Source organism: Malus domestica, chromosome 10, assembly GCF_042453785.1.
Source record: "Malus domestica chromosome 10, GDT2T_hap1".
NCBI classification, from domain to species: domain Eukaryota; kingdom Viridiplantae; phylum Streptophyta; class Magnoliopsida; order Rosales; family Rosaceae; genus Malus; species Malus domestica.
In genome coordinates this window covers 23,080,537-23,108,199 of record NC_091670.1, presented here as the reverse complement: position 1 = coordinate 23,108,199, position 27,663 = coordinate 23,080,537, and the positions used below count along the sequence as shown (strand labels likewise).

The following is a 27,663-nucleotide window of genomic DNA, read 5'->3' as shown; positions in this document are numbered from 1 at the left end:
GCATTCAACCGAATGAAGTAGTTAGCTTATTAGCTATTCGGCCTGCACGCCACGTAAACTAAGTAGTTTTTAGGGTCAACAGTGAGACACATGACATATTTTGATGAAAAACTTAACGGTGTTCGTGTGAGATGACAAATTAATAATTTTGAAAAGTTAATATGACAAATCGCTTAAAATTTTCGTTGATATGACAAATTGAAAAAAAAATGTATAAGTTCACATGACATTTCAAGATTAATTAATTTGTTACCCAACTATAAAATAAAATAAAATAGAAAGAAATAACAGAGGCGGATGAGCATGAGTCGAAGGCTAGTTTGGTATTGTTGTGCTTTGAAAAAAAAATTGCTTCTGTTGTGCTATGAGAATAAGCAATTATGAAATAAAGCAGTAGAGTATATGGTAAACTTTTTTGTAAAAGTGATTTTGGAAAGAAAAAAAAGCAGTATTATAGTGTTTGGTAAACTTTTATGTAAAACAACTGTGACTGTGTGAAATGACCAAAAAGGGTATAATACTTGATGTGCCATTAATTTAATTTTCTTAACAAATAAAGGTGAATTACTAAATATACTTTAGTTTTAAAAGAAAAATATTTATAAACTTTATCTTAAATATTAATTAGTATAACAAACTACTTCAATTGAAATATTTTAGACTGAATAGCTATTCATTAGTACAATATTGTTAATGTACTTGAAAGTAGTCTAATTAGATGCATTAATTAAACTTCCAAGAATTATCTCTAGTGCTATTCAGACAGACAACAAAATTAGCCATCTTTAACCTCATTACTTGGTTAAGTCAATGAAATCTTCTTCGTAACTCACCTGGTAGCAGGGATTAATGTCTTTTGAAGGAGTTGAAATGCTTTTGATCCCACTAATTGTAATTTTGCAAGTTGACCCTCAAGTGAGAAACAATTAATCACTTCGAACATCATTGGTCTCTATTCGCAGTACTAGTCTATTACTCTGAAATGTCCAAAAACAATTTGTAAGATTCTTCAAAGCTTAGCAATCGCATTGTGGTTCCAATTTCAATTAAATATAAAGTTGGAAACAATAGAAGACTTGAGATACAAAATTCAGTCCAACTAACGTCAATAATACAACAACTTCAACTAATTTTCGTAAACCAATATGTAAGGACACAAAGCTAAATGAGCAATTGTGGTATCTGGTAAATATATAAAGATTGAAACAAAGAAAACAATAAGATAAGAAATTTTGAATGCAATGTGAGCAACAAAATCAATTACTTGGCACTGCCACTGCAGGAATTTAACAAAAGAAACTCCTCACATCAACCACCAATTGCGTTTCGTGTATCAAAACTCACCAGATATGCTCACAAATTCAGACTAATAATTATTTTAAAAACAGAAACATAAGCAAAATAAGAACAAGGATGCAGTGTGTTTGTACCATACTTAGGGCCTCCGTATTTAGACCTCGTATAAATACTCGGGGGACTCAAAAGTAATTATGTAATAAATGAATGGGCAAATATGTAATAAGTGAGGAGCCCTTAGTTTATAAAAGGGACTCCTCACCCTCACAATCCTCAAGCCTCACATCACCTAAACAAATGTCTCATCCTCACCACAGTCCCTGCTCTCAAACTCTCTCTCTCTCTTTCTCTAAGGGACTCCCTCTCACCCTTGTAATCCATACATTCAATTAGAGAGAAATACAATCAACATCAGTATGGACGTAGTCCAAACATTGGGGTGAACCACGATACATCTTGTGTTCTTTACTTTCTTGCAGATTCACGGTCGAATTTACGTTGTTCCAAGACCCCTCCAATTTTGTGCATCAACATTTGGCGCCGTCTGTGGGAATCGACACGAAAAGTTATGTCGGTTCTCTTTCATTTTTTCATCTCACCAATGTGCACCGTGGATCTGCAAAACCCACACAGAGACACAATCTCTCTCTCTCACACTCCTTACTCCCTCACGCCCTCGCTTCGATCTCACCGGCCTCCTTCTTTCTCTTTTTCTCTCTAATTTGTGGTCGAGTCACTCACTGAGTCACAGAGCGATTCTGCCATGAAATAGGACCAAGACCAATACCGAGAAGCCGCTACCAGCGAAAAGCAAAAACTGGAAGACAGCAGCATCAGCATCCTATTGGACAAGCAGAAAGTTCAGGATATCGTCGCCCGACTTGTTAGCGACACCGAGTCAAAGCATCATCGACTAGAGAAGGAGCATCCTTACTGCCAACTCAGCCTCATCTACAACCCTCCTTCTAGCGCCAAAAAAAAAATGAGAAAGATGGCATCGAGGGGAATCCAAAGTAGTGTTGTCTCTGCCTTCACTCAAGTACTTGGATCTCCGCTTCAACGAGTTCGAATGCTCTGTCCCCTCTCAACTCTTCGACAAAGATCTCGATGATGTTTTCCTCAATGACAACAGGTTCCGATTCGGCATCTCCCACAATCTTGGCAACCCCCCTGTTTCTGTGCTGGTGTTGGCCAACAACAAACTACTTTGCTGAGGTCCGGATTAATGGCCCACGCGACCCATCTTGATGGCCCAAGGGTGTTTGAAAGGTTTCTGAGCCCCTGAAACGCTCCAACCCTGGAACCCCAAAAATGGATCCCGTAGAAGCCACGAACCAGCTCTCGTTCCGGGTCAGGTTTTTCGGTTACAATGGCCACCTCTGGCTCGAGCCCCTCTTCACCGTCGAGAGCTTCGACCCCATCAAGTCTCTCCCTAGTTTCGTCGTCACACTGTTGACAGCGGAAGAAGAGCTCTGCAGTCCCTCGGCCTGGATGAGGAAAAGAGCTCCACGTCTCGCCGATCTCGAGCAGGACCACAACAGTGACTGTAAATACAGTGAAATCTAGGAGAAGAAGATATAGGGCTTCACTTTCGAACCTGACGGAGGAGACAAATGGGTCGGGTCATAAACCGGGTCTTGGCGACACCCGAGAGCTGTGCAACGCTATACCTTCCACCAGGTTATGATCCAGCCAGAGATGGCCCTCTTTCATGTCTGTTCTGGTCTTACCCTGGAGAATTCAAGAGCAAAGATGTTGCTGGACAAGTTCATGGTTCTCCTAATGAATTTACTGGCATAGGTTCCACATCAGCCCTCATCTGGCTGGCTCGAAGGTTTGCTATTCTGTCTGGACCAACAATTCCTATTATTGGTGAGGGTGATAAAGAAGCAAATGATAGATACTCCTAACGTGTGTCATCTCGCGAACCGGGTCATGGACCGGGTCTTAATGCGTCGTCACCTTAGTAGATCGAACAGCAGTCCTTCACTCAACGCATAGGATCATGGACAACGACCTGCTGGATGAGATCAAGATTAAAGCTCTGCGGTGAAAGCTCGAAGGCGATGAATCAGAAAGCAGCAGCAGCAACAAAAGTGCAGAGGAAAGGCAAAAGCAATCAAGTGAGCTACAGCAAAAAAGCAAAAAAAAAAGCACATGGGAAAGCAAAAGCAAAGCAGAAAAACAAAAGCAAAGCAGAAAAGCAAAAGCAAAGCAGAAAAACAAAAGCAAAGCAGAAAAACAAAAGCAAAAGCAGAAAGCAAAAGAAGATAAAAAAACAGACATATTTACGGTAGTGATGGTATTATGGGCGTGACCCATTGAGCAGAGGGTCAGATTTATTTTTGAATGATGTGATTTATTTTTCTTATCTTTTGGAGACATCACATCTGTATAACCCTATCAGAGGGTAATAAAAAAAAACGGCAAGCCCAAAATAATGGGCTGGAATGTTATATGGAGGGCGAATGCCCAAAAGAGCCAGGCCCTATGGCTCCAAAATTATTCGGCACCCTGCCGCTATTATCACCAACCAGGTGATCAAAAGTACGCCCAGTACTCCAAAATTATTCGGCACCATGCCGCTATTATCACCAACCAGGTGATCAAAAGTACGTCTAGTACTCCAAAATTATTCGGCAGCCTGCCGCTATTATCACCCATTAGGTGATCAAAAGTACGTCTAGTAATCCAAAATTATTCGGCAGCCTGCCGCTATTATCACCCACTAGGTGATCAAAAGTACGTCCAGTAATCCAAAATTATTCGGCAGCCTGCCACTATTATCACCAACTAGGTGATCAAAAGTACGTCCAGTACTCCAAAAATTATACATGAGCATCACTCATGTCAATCATACATAAACATTCATGTCAACATCCATGAGCATCACTCATGTCAATCAACATAAACATTCATGAGCATCACTCATGTCAATCAGCTTCAAAAGTTTCATTTACAAAAGCTTCAACTTCAAAGCTTCACTTTCAAAGCTTCACCTACAAAGCTTCGGTGCATGGTATACAAAGACCGCCTCCGAACAACCGCCATTTCGGCTCATACATGGACTGAATTTCAAGTCTCCAGCCAAAAGACTCTCTGGATTGAAGACTTGGGGGACTACATTATGTACCATATATTGGGCTTCCGCAATTGGGCCTTATGAAAAATACTCAGGGGACTTAGCCCATTATTTATGTACTGAGGAGTGAACCCTTATTCCATAAAATGGACTCCTTCACTTTCATTAGAGAGCACCCATTATTTATGTATTGAGGAACGAGCCCTTATTCTATAAAATGGGCTCCCTCACTTTCATTAGCGAGCATCACTTTTAACCCATCACTTATGTATTGAGGAGCGAACCCTTATTCTATAAAAAGGACTCACTCACCTCCATCAAAGACCATCGCCGCAAGCATCACTCCCTCACTTTCATTAGAGAACACCTATCATTCATGTATTGAGGAGCGAACCCTTATTTTATAAAAGGGACCCCCTCACCTCCATTAAAGAGCATCACCGACAGCTGAGCAACCGCCTTACCACGAGCATTACTCCTAACCCATCACTTATGTATTGAGGAGCGAGCCCTTATTTTATAAAAGGAACTCATTCACCATCATTAGAGAGCATCGCCACCTGCTGAGCAATCGCTTCGTCGCGAGTATCAACTCTAGCCCATCATTTATGTATTAAGAAGCGAGCCCCTATTCTATAAAAGGGACTCCCTCACCTTCAACGCCACAAGCCGAGCCAACCAAGGCAACATAAGCCACAAGCCGAGCAGCCTCGCAACATGTGCTACTTCTAGTTGAGCATCATTTCACATTGAGCACCACCTCATATCGAGTATTCAGTTCTAGACGACACCTAGTTACTTCGGCCCACACATGGACTGAATTTCAAGTTTCCAGCCAAAAGACTCTCTTGACTGAAGACTTGGGAGACTACTGTTTGTACCATACTTAGGGCCTCCGTATTTAGACCTCGTATAAATACTCGGGGGACTCAAATGTAATTATGTAATAAATGAAGGGGCAAATATGTAATAAGTGAGGAGCCCTTAGTCTATAAAAGGGACTCCTCACCCTCACAATCCTCAAGCCTCACATCACCTAAACAGAGGTCTCATCCTCACCACAGTCCCTGCTCTCAAACTCTCTCTTTCTCTGGGGAACTCCCCCTCACCCTTGTAATCTATACATACAGTTGAGAGAAATACAATCAACATCAGTGTGGACGTAGCCCAAATATTGGGGTGACCCACGATACATCTTGTGTTCTTTACTTTCTTGCAGATTCACGGTCGGATTTACGTTGTTCCAAGACCCCTCCAGTTTTTGTGCATCAACATAGTGCAGTGCAGTACAGACTCACCCGAAAACTATGTGAGATTGCGATTTACCAGAATTGAATGGCTTTGGATTTGCATTTCAGGTTCTGGTTATCTAGAGGTAAACGTCACAAAATTATATATCAACTAACGAGAGCGAGCAGTAAGAGTAAATTTAATTAATTTCAATGAAAATATTGAAAAATAAAGAATAAAACTTTACCATGGGAATCTGCAAGCAAAGAGAGAGAGAGAGCACCTGAATACCTGACGACTAAGAGAAGAAAAACAGGTGAGAGAAAGGGGGCGGAGAGAGAGATTTTGCAACATAAGAGTGGAGAAAGAGGTATAATTGGGTTTAAGAAAGTTTCATTAAACTTTACTGTTCATCCGCCTACTTCGAAAAAAAGCTGGTTTTGGGAAGTAGCATTTTGCTGCTTATTTTGGCTGAAACTTTGAAAAAAAAAACACTTAATTTTAAATTTACCAAACACATTTTACATCCCAAATTTTTTTCATAGCTGCTTTTTTTATAATTTCAGCTGTGCCAAACTGTTACGAAATGGTAAGAGATCCACCCCGGCATGATTCACAACGCCGATGGTACGCACTACGCCGTAAAAATTTTAATTTTTAATTTCCGTTTTGTTGTAATTTATTTATTTATATTATATATATTTTTTTTTTTTTTTTTTTTTTTGAATCCTCACGCTGAAATCATCCGCGTATAAACCCAGCTGTTCGTCGTTTTACGTAAAAAAAAAAGCATAAAACCAACCGACGATCCTCTCTCTCACTTTCTCTCTCCGCCATTTTTTCTTCCTCCGTTTACTCAATTCCGTCGCGGCCGCCGCCAATGGTGACGGAGTACAACAGCGAGAGCTGCGGGAGTAAAGCGCTGAACAACGCGTCATCTTCTCCGGCTCAGTCTCGCCAGCGGAGTCAGAAGCTCGGGGTTTACAATGAGGTCCTCCGCCGCCTCAAGGACTCCAAAAACGAGGAAGCTATTCGCCCTGGCTTCGACGACGAGCTTTGGGCTCACTTTAATAGCCTCCCCACTCGGTATCTCTTACTCCCCATAATTGTCTTGATTTTTTTCTTTAATTATTTATTTGTTTGTATTATATATGCATGTACAAATATATATATATATATATATATATATATATATATATATATATATATATATTTCTCACTAGCATTAATTTCTTATCATTATTTTTATTAAGAATTTTTTGCTGATTTCGAATCTTTTTTTTTTTTTTTTTTGAAAAAAAAATATTTGTTTCTGAATCTTGGATACGGAAATTTGTATCTGCAATTTTCCTTTCATCTTCTCTTACGTCACTACGTATTTTTCTTTTGAGCCAAACGGTACAAAATAAAGCGGATTTAGCAATCCTCAAACACATTATTCTACTGGTAATCACTTCAGTACTCGCGGTTTACTGTTTTGTTGAATCACAAACAGCTTTTTGATGAGTTGAGGCATTTGGTTGTACTCGCCTATTTCTAGGTATGCGTTGGATGTGAATGTAGAGAGGGCAGAAGATGTGCTTATGCACAAAAGATTACTGCATTTGGCTCATGATCCTGCACATAGACCAGCGATCGAAGTCCGCCTTGTACAGGTTAGATGATCGACTACATATCTGACCTACCACTGCGTCCCATGTAAAAGATTTTGTTGCCATTGATGCTTGAGTGCTAGCCTGTTTATCTTGTCCCTTCTGTCGCTGGTGCATCGTTACTGTCACCGCAGATTTTGTGAGATCTTTTCTTGATTAAGCTTAGAAATCGAATTTGGATCAGGCCACACTCGTGACTGCACTACCTAACTCATTAAACGTTTATCATGTCACATTCAAAGTTGTTAGTGTTGTGCTAAGGAGTACTAATTTAACGACCTTAAATCCTTAAGAATGTTTTCTCCTTGAGAGCAATCGTATGAAGGGTTCTATTTGGGATTGGTTTCACCGTGCAGCTTAGGGTCGCATTAATTATTACTAGCTTGGTCATGTTGTAAGAGTCTAGTAGCTCTCCGTTGAAACTAGGTTATATATCTCATAGCTACATGCTTTCTTTACATGGTGGGGGGAATTTGGCACCCTAGAAGCATAAAATTTTAAGAATACAAATGATTAAATGAACAGTTGAAAAATCCAAATTCAAACAAAGTCTTAAGTCTCATCTCCTGCTAGAACTTCCCTAATAATTTCTTCCTTTTTTCTTCTAGTTCTTTATATAAATTAGTTGTACAGACATTTATGCCCATTTATCATCCTCCTAAACTTTGCTGCATGACCTCATACATTCTGGGAATCACAATATCGTGTAGGTTCATTCTATCGCAGATATGAGTGCAGCAGATACTATGAATACAGATCCTCCGGGTAAAGATGCTGCCCAAAGTTCAAACATATCTACCAGACAAAGGTACTCTTATTTAGTTTCCTAAAAGTGTTTCCAAATTTTTAAATGTAGCTTCAAGATTTAACGCATATAGTCTGTGAATAAAAGGTGTTTACCTTCTTTTCTGTCATCCTACTGCACTGTCAAACATTACTGACAACTCCAGCTGGTTTTTCAAATATCAGTATACATCCCCCTCCAGCGTTTGGCTCATCTCCTAACCTCGAAGCCCTTGCACTGGAGGCAAATAAATCTGAAGATCATGATGCTGTACATGCCAGAACTCAGTTTACATGGTAAATAGATATTTGTCTCGAGTAAATATGTTTTTACTGCATCTCTCTTTCTGAAAGACTTTAGCTTGGCTCATGAGTTTTGACTACAATATTTTCACTTTCCCATTATTTAAACTTGGTTTATGAAAGGGTCTCTGGGAATTATTTCCTTTAAATTGGTCGGCCAGTTTGATCCTAGCCATGGACTTACTTGCTATTGGGTTCTGTTAATGGAGTTTTTTGCATGCTTGATGCTCCGCATGTTACCAGTGATCCATGCTAGCTATATTAACTGTACTTATCGATGCTTAAACTTTAATTTTCATTTTTCATAATTGAAACTTGAAGTGAATCTGACCATTGGTAAATCAACTATATTTTATGCTCATGCTTTCTAATTACACTAGTGAAGCAAAGAGACTGCACTTGCAGATGAATATTTATGTGTTTTATTCATGATGGACAATGATGTAGGCCCATAACGCATGAAATCACTTTCTCAACAGACGATAAGCCAAAACTACTCAGTCAGGTATTTGACAATTTCTTACTTGACATTAAAACCAAGTCATCATCATAAGATTTTTTGAACCTCTGCGTGTGTGTGTGGACTTATGTGAGCTAAGCTTATGGCGATAAGCACACTTTGAGCTTGGAAATGTCGCAAATTACTAATGTAAAAACCAATCCGCCAAGGCAAAAGCCTTAAGGCCTGAGGTGAAGCCTCACATGGCCAAAGTTTTTAATATTATATAAAATATAATACTTTGTAAAACAAATTAATCAACAATCAAACAAGCAATCAAAGACCAAATTGAGATTAGAATGCTAAAAAACTCACTTAAATTTTGGAACAAATTTTGGTGGTGTGGAGAATTTTGAAACAAATTGAAGTATGAGATTGGGGTAAAATTGAAATATGAGATTGGGATTGAGAATTTAGGGTTCGAGGAATTGGGGAATTGGTGAATCGGGGATTGGGGATTGGGTGAACTGTGAATACGGTTATGGGAGAATCGGGTATTGGGATGGGGAAGAAGGGGGATTTGTTGGGGGTTATAAAAATTTTGACTTAGCCAAAACGGCGCCGTTTTGGGCCAAGTCTTTAAAAAGGAAAAAAACTCTTCTTCGTTGTCGTCTTCTTCGTGAAGACACCGCCTCACCTCTTTTACAAAGGCAAAGGGCAAAGCCCAATCTTTGACTTAGAGGGTCCCCAGGAAATTTCAAGCAAGGTTTTGGACCGCTGAACCCAATCAAGCGCCTCAGTCGCCTAGGCTCGCCTCGAACACGTCTAGGTAAGTTTAAGCCTACTCCCGTTGGCAGAGGCATTTTCATCCCCGCCCTGCCTCCAAAGCCGCCTAGGCACGCCTCAAGGCTCTTTTTTTTTAAACACTGGTAAAAACATAAATTCACATATTTTCAACTTGATTTTGCCTCTATATGAGGGTCACACACATGAAATACATAGTTTTTCTGTGAACATTATATCTTCACACACCACTACCTCTTATACTTCCTGGTCATCGCTCTCATGATAAATTTGGCAGTTGACTTCCTTGCTTGCGGAGATTGGGCTGAACATCCAAGAAGCACATGCTTTTTCCACATTAGATGGTTACTCCTTGGATGTCTTTGTTGTTGATGGATGGCGTTACGAGGTACATACACATAATTTTAGACAATTCAATTCAATTGCTCGGTTTTTAATAAAGCATTTGTTTGCCTAAGAAGGTAAACATGATTTTGATTGAATAGTGTTTTACCGAGGAAGTATTACAACTTCAGGCTTTTCCAAACAGTCTGCAAACAGCAGTTTTTTATTTTATTTACAATAAGAAACTAAGTTGGCCAACTTGTTCTTGAAACAGGAGACAGATAAGCTTAAGATCGCAATACAAAAGGAAGTTTTAAAGATTGAGGTGATTCTATTCTACTTGTTAATTTCTTTTTCGATTGAGTTGGGTGGATTAGAACGAGTGATGTCCCATCAGTATAATGTTTCTTTCATTTTATTTTAATTGAGGTGCATCCGTATCTTTTCCTTACACTGTAACTTTTACCTTCCAATGATCTACGTGCAGTTTCATGAGGAATGCATCATTCATTTGAACTTTGTATTTATGTGCAGAGGCCGTGGCCGCCAACTCATCGATCATCATCTTTTGGTAGCGAGCATGATCAAGTAGTGATCAAAACTGAACCTGATCATCTGGAAATACCTAATGATGGGACTGATGTATGGGAACTTGATCCTAGACAATTGAAGTTTGGGAATAAAGTTGCATCTGGGTCCTGTGGAGATTTGTAAGTTTTGAATTATATGATACTTGTACTGTTTGAATCGGTTTTTCCCTTTTTTTTGTTCCCTCCCAGCCAAGCATGCACTTTTGAGTGGCGGTTGACTTTGGATCTTCTATCAGATATAAAGGTACATATTGTACTCAAGAAGTTGCCATTAAAGTCCTCAAGCCCGAGTGTGTGAATCCAGATATGCTGAAAGATTTTGCCCAGGAAGTCTACATTATGAGGTATATCAATTTATATTAACCTACATGAGCACCATTTACATTGAACTTGACTTTGCCCTGAATCAATAGCCATGCGAGCTATATATAGGACTTTGACTCCCGGAGATACTAGGCTGGTATGTTTTAGGGACATGTATAGGTGTGGTCTCTACAACTGTTGGGAATCAGAAGAAATGCATGCTCACTTGATCTTCTAAATATTTTTAATTTGATTTGATGCCTCAACTAAACATTCTTTTAAATGTTTGTGTTTGTCATGTAACATTCTTTTAAACGTTTGTTGGCCTCTTAACAGTTTTCTTTTCTTGTTTAAGGAAACGAGGAAGTGGTTGAAATCTACTATAATTTCTTTCCACAATATGTTTTTCTCTTCTAATTTGACAAAAGATTTCTGAAACTTGTAGGAAAGTTCGACACAAGAATGTTGTACAATTCATTGGTGCGTGTACCAAGCATCCAAGCTTATGCATTGTAACAGGTAAGTTACAATGACTGTATAACTTTGATGACTTGATATTTTCAAATAATGGTAGTTATTAGTTCCTTTTTTTTAAGATTTATTCTCGTCGTAGGGCAGAATATATGTCCGGTGGAAGTGTGTATGACTACTTGCATAAACAAAAGGGAGTTTTTAAGCTTCCATCCTTGCTCAAGGTCGCAATTGATGTTTCCAAGGGAATGACCTACTTGCATCAAAATAACATAATCCACAGGGATTTAAAAGCCGCCAATCTCTTGATGGATGAAAATGAAGTAAGTGACCCTCATGATACTTTAATCAAGTAAAAAAAGTAATTCTTTGTCTAGTTTAGCTGCTAATACTTTAATGACCATTAACCTACCATTTCTAAATCTTTTTTTATATATGCATCACTTTACAGGTTGTTAAGGTTGCTGATTTCGGGGTTGCTAGAGTAAATTCTCAATCTGGAGTAATGACATCAGAAACTGGGACTTATAGGTGGATGGCTCCAGAGGTCTGTACTTCCACTTGAAAGTTCTGGAATTGTTTTCGTTCATTTCATCATTTAAGTTTTATATCTGTGTGCGTGAATACATATACACACTAGCACAAATGCACAAAGAGAAGGATGGTGTTAGGGTTTAGGGTATACATATATTATAGGGAGCTGTTATGTTGGCCAATCAGAAATCAAGTTTAAATTTTTGGTCCGAGAGAGAGAGAGAGAGAGATTAGGCTACATAGTTTAAATTTTCCCTAATATTAATAAGAAATACAGTACTCCATCAGCATTTAGTGTATACATATACATATATTATAGGCGCTGTTATGTTGGCTACTTGATTTTCTGGTCCTAATTAATAGCCTGACGAGAGAGATTGATGAATACTGCTAAGGAGACTAAATTTGTAACTAAATTTGTAGACAAAATTTACAAACTAAATGATGTTTTACCAATAGAAATAAGCACGTTTATCAACGTTTAAATAATAATTCAATCATAAACTTCCATGTCATTTAGTTTTCTAAATTTTATTTACAAAATTTAGCCTCTTTAGCATTATTTGAGATGATTATTAGACTACATAATTTAGTTTTCACCTACTATTAAAATATAAAAACTAAGTGCCCCATTGGCATCTGTGCTGCTAGACCTTAGTGATGAGCAATTGGCAACCTTTGTCATCAATTAAGTAGTCAGCATGGAGTAATAGACTAATCTGGGTTGTACCCTAGGGTTTCTCATGCACAGCTCTCTTTGTAACTCCAGATGCCCTTCCTACTTATCACATTTTATCATATCATAACATTTTTTTTTAAATTTCTATTGAAGAGTGCGATTGAAAATGAAAGCAACGTTTAAGAAAATGGTTATTCGCTACCAGTGTTTTAAAATACTCGCCTCGAGGCATGCCTAGGTGGCCTTGAAGGCTAGGCGGGTGGCTTGCCGCCTTTGTTTTGTGGGAGTCGGCGAAAAACTCGCCTAGGGTTGTGGGGGTGAGCCTTAGGGCGGTCTAAGGTGGACGAAAACTTGCTTGAAATTTGCTGGGGACCTCGAAGTCGAAGGTTGGGCATGCTATAGCGGTTGCCTGCTGGTTTTTCTCAAGTTTCAGCAGCAGCGTCTTCACGAAGAAGACGACTGCGAAGAAGAGAAAGGGCTTTTTTTTCCCTCAAACTTGGCTCAAAACGACGTCGTTTTGGCCAAATCTTTTAACTTTTTTTCAAATGACATGGCCCAAAACGACGTCATTTTGTCCAAGTCTAATATTTTTTTAATTATTTTTAAAATACAAGACCAATTCTAATTTTATTTAAAATATATATACACACACACACACACACACACACACACATATATATATATATATATTATAACCCCCAGTTCCCCTTCTTCCCCATCCCATTCCCAATCACAGTTCACCCAATTCCACAAAATTCCTCAAATCCTAAATTCTCAATCGCAATCCCATATTTCAACTTTACCCCAATCGTATACTTTAATTTCTTTCATAATTCTCCACAACACCACAATTGTTTTAAAATTCAAGTAAGTTTTTTAGTATTCTAATCTCAATTTAGTCTTGGCTGCTTGTTTTATTGCTAATTAATTGTTTTACAAAGTATTATATTTTATATATACATTATATATACAAAAATTTAGGTCCCATGAGGCTTTGCCTCACCCCTAAGCGGGGCTATCCATGGAACGCCTTGCCCACGCCTCCGCCTTTTAGCTACCAAACTTCCGCCATGAGTCTGTGTCTGTGTTTTCCTATTACATGAATTCTAGTTGGCATTTCCTTACAACAGTTCTTTTCCATTGAAGGTCATAGAACACAAGCCATATGATCACAAGGCGGATGTTTTTAGCTTTGGACTTGTGTTATGGGAGTTACTGACTGGAAAGGTATTGCTTGTCGATAGCATAATTTATTTTATCATTTCTTTTACTATTGCTCTTGTTTAGGATTTCTTCTGTTTAAATCGGCAGCTTCCATATGAACACTTGACCCCATTACAAGCAGCCGTCGGAGTTGCCCAAAAGGTACACTATCATTCTACAATTTTGTTTAGTTAGTGACCAGAGACATATTCTTCTACCCTTGTTCAGCTACGATTAGTTTTCTTGATCACTAATTAATCGTTGGGAGTTGAAACCACTTGTGTAACTGGCTTAGTGCCCGCCCAGGGAGAAGAATGATAACCCCTTAGAGTGGTACATCTTTTGTTCAAACGATGAACTGTGTATAAGTTTGCCTACCGTTTTTCCAGGGCTTACGGCCGACCATCCCAAAGAATACTCCTCCCAAGCTTGCCGAGCTGCTCGAAAAATGCTGGCAGCAAGATCCAGCAACAAGACCTGATTTCTCTGAAATCATAGAGAATCTGCAGACACTAGCCGAAGAGGTATACATTCTGGTTGCAGTTACTTGGCAAAATATGTATTAAAATAATATGAGCAAAGGTGACCACTAAACCAAGTTTATTGAACAGGTTGGTGATGGAGTGGAACGACACAAATCATCGGGAGGATTTCTGTCAGTCCTGAGACGGGGTCACCATTAACCAAGGCAAGCAGATGTTTATTACTTATCAAAAGGAATTAGTGCAGTGCAGGGAATTCCCCAACCATTTCACATACCATGTACAGTATTACGTCCAACCGATAACTCGTTAGAGCCCTTCTGCCTTTTTATTTATTTATTTTGCGTTTTCATATCGTAGCCGCAGTTCTGAATGTAATGGTAATGGGTTGGATGAACATGTTGTGATGTTTTACAAAGACAATGTTGTCGTGAGTTTCTTTCGATGCAAAAGGGGACAACAATGACAATATCTTATTAATGTGACTCCATTACTTTTCACTCGTATGTAATATGATTTAGATTTTCACTCGTCCTTATTACAATTTAGAATCTATTTGGGAACAGTTAACTAAAAGCTCTTTTGGCAGGAAAATTAGAAGTGCTTTTAGATAGAAATTGTATGTAATATGATATAGATTTTCACTCGTATGTAATGCGATTTAGTATCTATTTGGGACTGTGTCTCAAACAATCAACAACTAAAAGCTCTTTTGGTAGAAAACTTAAGAAGTGCTATTAGGTAGAACTGCTTTTTAGGGAAGGGCTTTTCAATGGATTTACAATAGAAACACTTGTAGTAAAAGTGCTTATTAGCAATCCAAACGGGCCTTTTAAGGTTCAATACAGATTGTGAAATGGACCCGGGTGCCAAAGTCAACCCAATTTACAGCTCAATCTACCCCTAAGATTAAATTAGTTCGAAATGGGATTACCACGGTCGGGCCTAGAATTGGGTTAAGCCTCCAAAGCATTAATTTCTGGTACTAACGATATTTTTTTTTTAAACAAACGATATTATTCACATTAAGTGAGAAGAGAAAAAGCTTAGTCTCATAATAGGCTACAAATAATATGGTTCAAATTCAACTTTGGCGAGAATCGTACCTAAGACTTCTCACTTACAAGACAAAAAGAATATTATTAGACCGTAGTACTAAGTGGGGAACAAAAGATATTATCTACACTAAGGAGTGTGGGAGTGAGATAAACCTCATAATAGACTAGCAATAATGTAGTTCAAATTCGTCTTTGGTGAGAACCCAATATAGGGTCTCTCACTCATAAATGAAGAGGAATACCACTAAACTCTAGTATTAAGCAGCCAATAAAATTCTATTTTAAACTAATGTAAACTATAAAATGAGTTTCGAACTCTTGTGCATAAAAAAAGTACACTGGCATAGTAACCTATAATTTAGGAAGGAAAAAAAGATGATGCTAGACATGTGTCAAATATATTGGGGAGGAGATTCTCTTCCCTCCTAATCTCTCTTCTATTTTCTCTTCTCCTACTTGAACGGTTACGATTAAATCACGTTAACATTCTATATTGATATTTTTATAAAGACAATAAGACAAAAAGTAAATTGTGAGGAGGGAAAGGAGATGAGAATAGGAGATGAGAGAATCATACTCCATATATTGGAGCTTAGAACAGTTGATAGTGGGACACTTGATACCTTTTTGGCTTTCACGATCCTCTTTACAAAGGGTAATGAAAATTCAAGATGACTCAAAAGCAAAAAAGAAGTTCTATTTTTGGAAGGAGGATTATCTCACCTCCTAATCTCTCTCTCTTTCTATCCCCTTCTACTTGAACTGTTACGGTTAAGTCACGTCATCTTATATTAATTTTTTTTATAGAAACAATAAGACAAAAATCAATGTATGAGAGAAGAGGAGAGAAAGGGATGAGAATAAAAGGGGAGAGAATCCTCCTCTCTATTTTTGGATAGCCATAAAAAAGGCTTTATGAATATTCATTCACATCAATATTCCCGATCGAAACCTTGCTGACATTTAGGAATTAGGAATCTTTCTTTTTCAATTTGGTCTAAATTAGTTATTAGGACCACACACGCCCATATGTACATGTATTCCAGCACGTATTGTGATAAACTAATTCTCTTTTTATGCGTCACGCAGTACTACGGTTTAGTGGTATTCCTCTTCACTTAGAAGTAAGAGGTTTTAGGTCTGAATCTCGTGGATGGCGAATTCAATAACAAATTAGGCTGCCCATTGTGTGGCTTAGCCGAACTCCCCCTCCCCTTAATGTAAAAATATCGATGTACTAAAAAAAAATCTCTTTATATGCACCCAAGTACAATAGGAGACATTGACGTACTTTTGATTTTCAGGTCAAACTGTACGCTAAAGCAGAGTTAGTGACCCCAAAAAATATTCTTAAGAATTTAAACTTGAGTTAAAAGTTCCAAATTCTATTATTAGGACCACTTATGTATAACAAAATTTCCATTTATTTGTCGTTTTTCTCTCACTATCACAACTAAGGAAAGTGGATGGTTTCCAAAAACGACATTTCTCATGATCGGATTAGAATTTAAACAAAGCACCACAATGTTGCCATTGCAACCAAGCCAAATGAAACTTGGAAAATTGGCTAGGAGGAAAACAAGAAATGAGAGAAAAATAGGGGAAAGGATCGGCGGAATTGCCACCGATTCAAAGCCAAAGCAATGGGCTAGAGGCTAGGGTGTAGGATCTTTTTTTATGCATCGTTTGTCACGTGACAATGAAATGTCTAATCATCAAAACTAATTATCAAATTCAAAACGTAGACTAAAACACTGTCTCGTAACAAAAATCATCATAATACCAATTTTTTCTCCACAAAACGAGTACAAGTCTAATCTGATTAGGTTTGACTACACAAACAACCAAGTATAACAATCTACATTCTACATTGTTCAAAAAAAACAAATCTACAATCTAGTAATCTACGACCCCATACCCTCCAACGACATTCCCTTTCGGCGTTTTGTTCCCCGCACCCTTTCCGGCCCAGGTCGTTTAAAATATAATTACGAAACGCAAACATTGCCGTAGACTCTTTGTTTTCGGACACGTAGCGCGTACTTTACGACCGTATTGTTGCACAGTTGTACTGCTACACTGAGGTGTTTGATGACAAAGAAACTGTCCGTTGGATGCGTGCCACGTAATACTGATGTTTGGGTTTACTGTGTTGATGCGGGTTCGAATGCGTCACCGTTTGTCGTTTGAAAATTTCGCGGGCTTTTTGTGGGGTCCGAATGGAACTGCGCCACGTAAGTAGAAGAAGAGAAGCAAAAGCCCCAATTAAGCCCGCGAAGCTCGATTCAGTGTGCTGCACATTTCCCATTTTGCCCTTCTGGTTCTTGTAGCATGCCCAAATTTACAAATTAAATATCTTACAAGAAATATTAATAAAAGTAACTTTTTTTTTGGTATCATAATTCATTTATACAAATAAACTTTTGAAAAATATATATAAAAATTTTATGTACTAGCTCCTGCAAATGTTTTCAGCTAGGGTGATGCCACTCAATGGACCGACGAAAGACCAATTAATTTTTATAATGATAACCAACTTCAACGGGGAAGTTAAAAATTATCGGAGAAAGGGCAAATTTTAAAAAATGCAAGGTTAAAAGCAAAAATGTAACCACCCGGAATGTTTGAAAGACGATTTAAACTACTCAGAATATTCAAATGAGGAATCAAATAAGAATTACTCGAAATATTTAAAGGATGATTCGAGGAAAGACTACCCATATATTTGAAGGAAAATTTAAGCACTGTTTCTTATAGTATCATTCGAAGAAGGCTTCGTAATTTCATAAAGTGTCTTTTTTAGCCAAGACCCCAACTACGTCATTTTGGAATACCTAGTTCACAAAAAAAAATAATAATAAATAAAGAGAAACCCCAACTGCATGCAGCGTTGCAGCAAAAGGGAAAACTGAAAAGGTGCTGCTGCAGGGCACCACCAGTAAGAGTAGAGGGTCTGATTTCTCGGTTTTAGTGGCATTTTTCGAGACCGGAGACGCAGCCGCACCTCCTTAGCCATTGACTAGCGTAAAATGCTTATTTTTTCCACCTATACTTTGGGAAGTAATAGGAATGTGAAACTAACAAAATTTACCCAAAAAAGGAGTGCCTAATTGATTGATCAATTCATAGCTTTCTTGTATTAACACTCTCTTCTTGTGAGTTTTTTTTTTTTTTTTTTTTTTCAAGAAATATTCATCGCATGAGTTTTAATATTGCCCGATATGGTTAATTTGTTTACATGTTTTATGATATGAATAAAACATTACCACTAGCCTATGGTAATTCAATTATTTTAGTAAAGGAAAATTTTTATGTGCACACATTAAAGTGTTTATTTTTTCTTTTTTGGTTTTTCACCCTAAGAAAACCACTATGGCACAATAGTAATTAAACACCAAACTTAGTGTCATTTGCTATATAGCTGGACTAATTCCCATGCAGAGCGGGCAACACGTTTCTCTGTTGCAGCTTCACAGTCTCTCTCTCTCTCTCTCTCTCTCTCTCTCTCTCTCTCTCTCTCTCTCTTCCCATGCTCTTAATTAACTCTTAAAACGGAAGCTTCGTCTTGTTATACCAGTACACGCGTTAACCTAATTCCAACGAACTACGAACCCTAATTCTTAAATACAAAATTTCAAACCTCTCTGTAATTTTTTTCAACTCTTCTCTCACATTATAGTTTTTTACTGTTTTTTTTCCCCTTAAATTTAACAGAAAAAAGAATTTTTAATTAGCAGAAGATTGTTTATTATAATTACCAGTAGTGTCGTAGTGTAATGGATTTCTCCATCAAGAAATCGTTTAAATCCCATGGCTCTGCCAAGCACACGAGGAAGATCTCCGCCGGAGCAGACGACCCCAACCACGAGGAGCTCCCTATTCTTTTAGATCACGACCACCGCCAACACAGCCAGCCGATGACTGACCTCGACTTGTCCGACCGGCGGGAAGTCATTGTCAAGATCGACGACGGTGCTGATTCCTCCACCAGCGCAACCATGGACCCCGCCAAAAATGGCGGGAAGATTTGGCGGGAGTCCAGCATCGATTTCTGGAACGGGGACAGCAACGACGACGGCAATGCCGAGAGTTTCGATTTCGTGCAGCGCGGGAAGACGGCCACGGTGCCGGGGGAGGATCCGCCGTCGAAGCTGATTGGGCAGTTCCTGCACAAGCAGAGAGCCTCCGGCGACATGACGCTTGACATGGATTTGGATATGGAGGAGCTGCGGCAGAACGAGCGCGAGTTGCCTCCGCTTGCCGAGTTGCCGAGTCCGATGGACTCGCGAAAAGTTTCGTTCCAATCGCCGGCGTCGGACCTCATCGATACACCGCAAACCGAGTCGGTTCGGAGGCGATACAGGGAGTCCCCAAACGAGGAGCGGCGCCGCAGCGGGAGGTTGAGCAATGGACAGGACGACGTCGTGCGCTGTACTTCCAACGCCTCATTCCGCCGAGAGCCTTCGTTCGCGAACAAGTCCGATTTGCTGAGAATAAGGACCAAGTCCAGACTAATCGACCCGCCCGAGGAGCCGGACTTCAAATCGGGCAGAATCCCGCGGTCAGGCCAGATCCCGAGATCCGGCCTGATGAGGTCCGGGTTGCTGAGCCGCGGCGGCGACGACGAGGACGACGACCCGTTTCTGGAGGAGGACGTGCCGCACAAGTACAAGAGGGCGAAGTTCAATGCATGGACGCTGCTTCAATGGGTAAGCTTGATTTTGATCGTTGGGGCTCTGGTTTGCACGCTGACGATTCCAGTTCTGAGGCAGAAGAGCTTGTGGAAATTGATATTGTGGAAGTGGGAGGTCTTGATTTTGGTTCTGATTTGCGGGAGATTGGTTTCGGGTTGGGGGATTAGGATCATAGTGTTTTTTGTGGAGAGGAATTTCTATCTGCGGAAGAGGATTTTGTATTTCGTATATGGAGTCCGAAAGGCGGTGCAGAACTGCCTCTGGCTCGGCCTGGTTCTAATCGCATGGCATTTCATGTTTGATAAGAAGGTGGAGAGGGAGACCAAGAGCGAGGTGCCTGCCTATGTGACGAAAATCCTGCTTTGTCTCTTGATTGGAGTGTTGTTGTGGCTGGTGAAGACGTTGATTGTGAAGGTGTTGGCTTCGTCGTTCCATGTGAACTCGTATTTTGATCGGATTCAGGACGCACTTTTTAATCAGTATGTGATTGAGACGCTGTCCGGGCGGCCTTTGATTGAGATACAGAATGCGGAGGAGGAGGAGGAGAAGTTGGCGGATGAGGTCAGGAAGCTGCAGAGTGCCGGGGCTACTATGCCTCCTGCCCTCAAGGCAAATGCATTCCCGTCCCCGAGGATTGGGAGGGATTCGATGAGGAGTGAGAGGGTGATTGCGAGTAGTGGGCTTATTGGGAAGAGCACCAAGTATTCTAGGCCCCTTTCCAAGAGGACAGAAGAGACCGGGATCACGATTGATCACTTGCATAAGCTCAATCCCAAGAATGTGTCTGCTTGGAATATGAAGAGGCTGATGAATATAGTTAGAAAGGGGCATCTTACGACACTTGATGAGCAGATTCTGGATGCCACTGGTGAGGATGAGGCCGATACCCAGATCAGGAGTGAAGTTGAAGCAAAGGCTGCTGCTAAAAAGATATTTCAAAATGTAGCTAGGCGTGGTTCCAAGTAAGTTTCGATTCTTTCCCATCTTCACCATAACCACACGGATTTACGATTTGATCTGGACTGTTACTTGGTTTTACTGTGTTCTGGTGTTTCTAAACTTCGGTTCCTGTGAACTTGATTTTCTATCAATTATTGTTTTCTTCACATTTGGGAGGCGTAGTATATTCTGTTAGCTGTTTTTGGTTCATTATGTTCAGTGTTCATTCTTTCTGCAGTTCCCAAAATTCTAGTTTTAGATATTCAACACCAACTGTTGTATGGAAGATATATATTTATGTTATGTTACTGTTAGTTGACTGCTTCATATCTCATGATTTGTGCAAGATGCCATCTGTATTTAGGTGGCAGTTTTGTGCCACACATATCAATGGATGATAATTCATTTGGGAAATTAAAATGGGAAATGAGGAGATGCTTCTAAGTCGAGGAGGAGAAACTTCTAAGTCGACGAGGAAGTAAGAGAAAAAATGAAAAATAACAGCACAACCTAGAGTCTAAAAAATACTTTATGCCATATGTTTTCTGCAATCTCTGTTTTGAAGACCATGAAACCCTTAGAAATATAAAATAGGTAATGTTCATTTTAATTTGTACATTTTTTTTCTTGATTTTTGTCTCCCTTACATTCTATCTTTTGATCTAATCCAACTTACCCAATTTTCTTGTAGGTACATCTACCAGGAGGATTTGATGTGTTTCATGGAAGAAGACGAGGCTGTGAAGACCATGAGTCTCTTTGAAGGGGCATCTGAGCACAAAAGAATCAGCAAATCTGCCTTGAAAAATTGGGTGGTAAGTTTCATGTTTAAAGTTTTGGACTCTGAAACAAACCCTGTTAAATTTTGGTTTTAGTTTCTTTCGTTGCCCAGCTTACCGAGTTAAATTTCCAAAATAGTAAAAGACAGAAAAAGGGAGTTAATCTTTGATAAACAATGCAGCAGATAGCAATAGACGTTAAACAAATTCATGCATGAATGTGAATGCAACTCCGCAGGAGAGTTTCATGTTAGAGTGTTTAAAACCCCTATGTGATCAAAACAATGCCTGAACGTGGTTTTGATTAGCTTGATAAGTACAGTGCTGAATTGGTTCCAGGTCAATGCCTTCAGAGAACGGAGAGCACTTGCTTTGACGCTGAATGACACCAAAACAGCTGTGAATACACTTCATCGCATGGTGAACATAATAGTTGCCATTGTTATAGTAGTAATATGGCTAATTGTGCTGGGAATTGCCACCACCAAGTTTCTCTTGTTTGTGAGTTCTCAGCTTGTGGTTTTGGCATTTGTCTTTGGCAACACCTGCAAGACAGTATTTGAAGCAGTCATATTTTTATTCGTGAGGCACCCCTTTGACGTGGGAGATCGTTGCGAAATAGACGGAGTTCAGGTAAATTTCCATCTTTACCTGTGTCGCATGCTAATTTCTTTTCATTTTAATATCTGGTCCCTAATTCGTTTATCGATCACTCTCAGATGGTAGTTGAAGAAATGAACATCTTGTCTACAGTTTTCCTAAGGTATGACAACACGAAAATCGTGTACCCAAACAGCATCCTCGCGACTCTGCCCATATTTAACTTCTATCGTAGTCCTGACACGGGTGATGCTATTGAGTTCTGCATTCACATATCAACTCCACCAGATAGGATTGTTTTAATGAGGCAAAGAATAATCAGGTATGCAGAATTATCATTTGTCACTCCGCACCTTAGAATATTGTAATAGTTCTGCAAAAACATGGAAAACCTCAACTCTTAACTTTAATGTCTGGTTAGTAAATTATTTCCTATGGTGTGCGATTACAGTTACATCGAGAACAAGAAGGAGCACTGGTATCCAGCACCAATGATAATAATGAAGGATGTAGAACAACTAAACAGGGTAAGGTTTGCAATTTGGCCTCAACATAGAATGAACTTCCAGGACATAGGAGAAAGGTGGGTAAGGAGAGGCTATTTGGTCGAAGAGATGGTACGTATATTCCAGGAGCTTGACATCCAGTACCGCCTTCTGCCTATTGACATAAATGTCCGCGGCATGCCTGGCATGACTGGCCAGGCTCCCTCTAATTACGCGGCAACTAAAGCCGATTGAAGAAGCAAAGTAGTCGCTGAAAACTTATCCGATCTCGCCAAGAAGCACGTAGACATTTCTACATCCCTTGGCAATTTGTTGAGAAGCATAAGAAGCCAACGTCGTCCGGATGGAGTAGGATCGTGTAGAGAAACGGAGAGGATGATATCCATCTGATATGGTTTGATGGGTTGATCTCTAAGTTGGTTGCATTCAGTTTTTCTCTTTGATTTTGTAGATTTTTCTTAATAAGTTAATAGTATTACTCTCTCAATCTCTATCAATATCTTCATCTCTATATATGTCTGCATATATGTGCAACTAAATATCTATTTATAAAATTGAAAAATACCACCCTTCCTTATTGCTGCATGTCTATGGATATATGTGCACTAGACAAAAGAAATTGTTATGGAACCCCAGAAAGGTCGCCAGGCAATTTTCCCTTTGCAAAAAACATGAGAGAAATTGCACATGAGGTGCATAACGAGTTTGGAGGAGTGTAATAATAGCTTCTTTCTTGACAAAATGACGTTCTAAACTACACTAACTTAAGAGAGAATTTGAACTCAAATACACTATATTTAAATTTTACATGTCTTTAAACTACTTTGGCAATCTAATGTCTAAAGTTAAATTATGAATTATTATAATTGCGCTACCCAAGTGATTATCTTTTGTGTCATCTCTCTAATTGGATTTCCAACAGTCCATTTGGACTTGTGGATTTTCAACGGTAAAAAAAAAAAAAAAAAAAAAAAAATCAGCTTTTTTGTAGCATCTACATGGCGAGACCTTAGGCATCCAATGGTATTAGTTTTGAAAATCAACGATTATGATTATTCTAATGGTAAAAATTCAAAAAAATCTCCAAATTTTTTTCTGTAAATAACCAACCATATTCTTCATTCTCCACACCACACTCGATATTTATTTCTGCTACAATCTCTCCTAGGTTAAAATAATTATGTTTGTTGTAGTGCTATGATTTTTCGTTGTATTTGAAATAATTTATTGGAATTAAACTTTATTTGAGAAATATAGACATGTGGAGAATAAGGCCAATAAAACATAAAAATAAAAAATATATACTTGGATAGTAATTGCCTTTTCCCTTGCCTTCCCTCTCCCAAAAGGGTGGACTTGCACGTCAATTACTATTTGGAGTGAATAGAAAGGGCAATAACAATTGACTTTGGCAAAACCACTCATTTGGAAGAAGGAAGGGCAATAGCAAGCGCGATTATTATTCACAAATATATTTTAATTGTGGCCAAATTTTTTTCGTGATCCCTATGGTGATACCCTACTTTTAAATTAACCCCCGTGATGAAAGAGCTATTAATTGTAATCATGTGGTGAAATTCATTATCAATCATAGTCTAAATTAGATTTTTCCTCATTTTTCTGTCATTTGTAGGGGCAAAAGTGTTATTTTTGTTTTAATTGATTGCATCAACCAATCATAAAGCGCCATATGAACATAATTTTTTTTTTAAACTTTTAGAACTACAATAAAAATAAATAAACAATAAAATTACAAGGTTCAGATTATCTAGGGTTGGAAAAAAAATCCCAAAAATCGCTAACCATACCGAAAAAATCTCAATCCTGAATCGAGAATATCCCAAACCGAAAATCCTGAAATTTTTGATACTTATCGCAAACTGATCTCAAGCTATTTGGTATGGGATTCGGTCTGCCCATTCACTGGTTCGGTAATCCCGAACTGAACTGAAGGGATTCCTTTGTATGCTTTTGAGTTGTTTTTTTTTTGGGATTTATTGGTTGTATAAAAGCTAAAAGATGCTATGCATTCCCTTATTTCTATCCAACCCTATCAGCGCCGTTTGGCTCCTCCATTCTCTCTCTAATTGCTTCGAGAGACTTATTTCTCTCTCTTCAATTTTTGTCAACACAAAAACCTAGCCTCCCCCATTTTTGCTTCATCCCTCTTCCAAACCTTAGCCACGCCTTCCTCTGTAAATGAATCCCCCATAAATCATTCACATAGCCATAGCCACCTTCACTGCAACTCAATCCCCCATAAACCACTCACTCAGCCATAGCCACCTCCACTGCAATTTAGACTCGAGCTTTCGAGTTCTATCTCGTACCATCATAGACCTTAACCTCCATTTCTCCTTGGATCTGTGAGGAATGGTCACTAACAGAACCTAGAAGCCGCCATCATTGAATATCGCACCTCCGTGAGCTCGTTGAGGTCGACGGTGGTTCCTGATCTCGATCTAGTTCTGAGCCTTAAGCCTCCGGGAGACAGTGGTCATGTCGATGAATTTCAGGAAGGTTGACGAATCTCGAATCGTACCAAAATCCCGAAAAAAATTTGGGAATCCCAAAATTCAAGATTACCAAAATATCGGTTTTGTTTCGTTTTTCAGAATCTCATCCCGAAAAATGTTGGTTTGGGATTTGGGATCCCATTTTCGGTATGAGATCCCAAACCGAACCAACCCTAATATTATCAGACTTTCCCATTTCAAGAACTCCAAGAGTCCAAAATCAAGATTTAAAAAATCACAAAGTACCTCACTGCATTTATGTTAGAATATCAGTTATTATGCGGACATTGAATTTAGTTTCATTTTAAGAACAGTGGTGAGTTGGATGGCCGGGGTTATGTGAAAGAGATAGGGGGAAGGTGGTGGTTGGCAATTGTTGTGGCTGATAAGGGTAGAGATTGGGGAGGGATTTCTTTTTGTTTTCGTTCTATTTTTGTTGATTATAAAAAATAATGGAATGACCTTTTTACCCCTGCATGTGGATGTGATTTGACAGTAATTTCGATTTGGACTATGATTGATAACGAACTTCACCACAGGATTAAGATTAACACTTTTTTCACCATATGGGTTATTTAAAAGTAGTGTCTCACAGGGATCACGAGAAAAATTTAGCCTTTAATTTTTTAATGAATGTGGGCATTATAACAAACATAAATAAAGTCTATTTCCAATAAATAATTTCAAATACAATGGAAAGTCATCGCATTACAACAAACATAATTAATTTTAAACTAGGGGATAAAATCAGTGTGGCTTGGTCCGTCTTCCCTTGGAGTGTATGGAACTTCCTCATCTTCCAAGAAAAACCTTCTTCTCATGACGCGATTTTTTTTCACTTCTCCAAAAACGTTTTGAATTCGGAGATAGTTTTGAAAATCACCGATTATGATTATTCTAACGGTAAAAATTCAAAAAAAATCCCCAAATTTTTTTCTGTAAATAACCAACCATATTCTTCATTCTCCACACCACACTCGATATTTATTTCTGCTACAATCTCTCCTAGGTTAAAATAATTATGTTTGTTGTAGTGCTATGATTTTTCGTTGTATTTGAAATGATTTATTGGAATTAAACTTTATTTGAGAAATATAGACATGTGGAGAATAAGGCCAAGAAAACATAAAAATAAAAAATATATACTTGGATAGTAATTGCCTTTTCCCTTGCCTTCCCTCTCCCAAACGGGTGGACTTGCACGTCAATTACTATTTAGAGTGAATAGAAAGGGCAATAACAATTGACTTTGGCAAGACCACTAATTTGGAAGAAGGAAGGGCAATAGCAAGCGCGATTATTATTCACAAATATATTTTAATTGTGGCCAAATTTTTTTCGTGATCCCTATGGTAATACCCTACTTTTAAATTAACCCCCGTGATGAAAGAGCTATTAATTGTAATCATGTGGTAAAATTCATTATCAATCATAGTCTAAATTAGATTTTTCCACATTTTTCTGTCATTTGTAGGGGCAAAAGTGTTATTTTTGTTTTTATTGATTGCATCAACCAATCATAAAGCGCCATATGAACATAAATTTATTTTATTTTTAAAACTTTTAGAACTACAATAAAAAATAAATAAACAATAAAATTACAAGGTTCAGATTATCTAGGGTTGGAAAAAAATCCCAAAAATCCCTAACCATATCGAAAAAATCTCAATCTTGAATCGAAAATATCCCAAACCGAAAATCCTGAAATTTTTGGTACTTATCCTGAACTGATCCCGAGCTATTTGGTATGGGATTCGGTCTGCCCATTCACTTGTTCGGTAATCCCGAATTGAACTGAAGGGATTCCTTTGTATGCTTTTGAGTTTTTTTTTTTTTGGATTTATTGGTTGTATAAAAGCTAAAAGATGCCGTGCATTCCCTTATTTCTATCCAACCCTATCAGCGCCATTTGGCTCCTCCATTCTCTCTCTAATTGCTTCGAGAGACTTATTTCTCTCTCTTCAATTTTTGTCAACACGAAAACCTAGCCTCCCCCATTTTTGCTTCATCCCTCTTCCAAACCTTAGCCACGCCTTCCTCTGTAAATGAATCCCCCATAAATCATTCACATAGCCATAGCCACCTTCACTGCAACTCAATCCCCCATAAACCACTCACTCAGCCATAGCCACCTCCATTGCAATTTAGACTCGAGCTTTCGAGTTCTCTCTCGTACCATCATAGACCTTAGCCTCCATTTCTCCTTGGATCTGTGAGGAATGGTCGCTGTCAGAACCTAGAAGCCGCCATCATTGAATATCGCACCTCCGTGAGCTCGTTGAGGTCGACGGTGGTTCCTGATCTCGATCTAGTTCTGAGCCTTGAGCCTCCGGGAGACAGTGGCCATGTCGATGAATTTCAGGAAGGTTGACGAATCCCGAATCGTACCAAAATCC

General features: G+C 38.8%; 2 protein-coding genes across 5 annotated transcripts in view; both read left to right on the top strand.

Annotated features, from left to right (window-relative positions):
* The window catches only part of LOC103444978 (serine/threonine-protein kinase STY46), a 40,288-nt gene extending 25,583 nt beyond the window's left edge, over positions 1-14,705 (top strand). Inside the window, exons 1-16 of one of the 3 annotated variants that reach the window (XM_029109770.2) lie at positions 6,374-6,694; positions 7,149-7,263; positions 7,971-8,068; positions 8,230-8,340; positions 8,794-8,851; positions 9,867-9,977; positions 10,188-10,238; positions 10,448-10,623; positions 10,740-10,847; positions 11,252-11,325; positions 11,425-11,600; positions 11,729-11,824; positions 13,637-13,717; positions 13,802-13,855; positions 14,083-14,217; positions 14,305-14,705. In XM_029109770.2, the coding sequence (XP_028965603.2) occupies positions 6,489-6,694; positions 7,149-7,263; positions 7,971-8,068; positions 8,230-8,340; positions 8,794-8,851; positions 9,867-9,977; positions 10,188-10,238; positions 10,448-10,623; positions 10,740-10,847; positions 11,252-11,325; positions 11,425-11,600; positions 11,729-11,824; positions 13,637-13,717; positions 13,802-13,855; positions 14,083-14,217; positions 14,305-14,376 (1,722 nt within the window). In that variant the 5' untranslated portion in view covers positions 6,374-6,488 and the 3' untranslated portion in view covers positions 14,377-14,705. Of the gene's footprint in view, positions 1-6,373; positions 6,695-7,148; positions 7,264-7,970; positions 8,069-8,229; positions 8,341-8,793; positions 8,852-9,866; positions 9,978-10,187; positions 10,239-10,447; positions 10,624-10,739; positions 10,848-11,251; positions 11,326-11,424; positions 11,601-11,728; positions 11,825-13,636; positions 13,718-13,801; positions 13,856-14,082; positions 14,218-14,304 lie in introns of those variants that run through there. The other 2 variants (XM_070806809.1, XM_070806808.1) reach the window with 2 other exon arrangements.
* Positions 14,706-18,899: 4,194 nt separating this feature from the next.
* LOC103444902 (mechanosensitive ion channel protein 6) lies at positions 18,900-23,328 on the top strand. Of its 2 annotated transcripts, none has more exons than XR_011572188.1 (5): positions 18,900-20,889; positions 21,558-21,681; positions 21,985-22,278; positions 22,399-22,567; positions 22,697-23,244. XR_011572188.1 is itself a non-coding variant. In XM_070806787.1 (5 exons), the coding sequence occupies exons 1-5, from the start codon at positions 19,010-19,012 to the stop codon at positions 22,983-22,985; spliced, it is 2,790 nt and encodes a 929-aa protein (XP_070662888.1). In that variant the 5' UTR covers positions 18,907-19,009; the 3' UTR covers positions 22,986-23,328. The 2 variants fall into 2 exon arrangements, 1 of the variants encoding a protein (XP_070662888.1); XM_070806787.1 differs by having other exon boundaries at positions 18,907-20,889; positions 22,365-22,567; positions 22,697-23,328.
* The last annotated feature ends 4,335 nt before the right edge of the window (positions 23,329-27,663 follow it).

Excerpts from the sequence above, each read along its gene's own strand:
- LOC103444902 (XM_070806787.1), top strand. The coding sequence starts at position 19,010 with ATGGATTTCTCCATCAAGAAATCGTTTAAATCCCATGGCTCTGCCAAG. Across the intron at positions 20,890-21,557 it reads GTAGCTAGGCGTGGTTCCAA|GTACATCTACCAGGAGGATT; the intron begins GTAAGTTTCGAT and ends ATTTTCTTGTAG. Across the intron at positions 21,682-21,984 it reads CTGCCTTGAAAAATTGGGTG|GTCAATGCCTTCAGAGAACG; the intron begins GTAAGTTTCATG and ends AATTGGTTCCAG.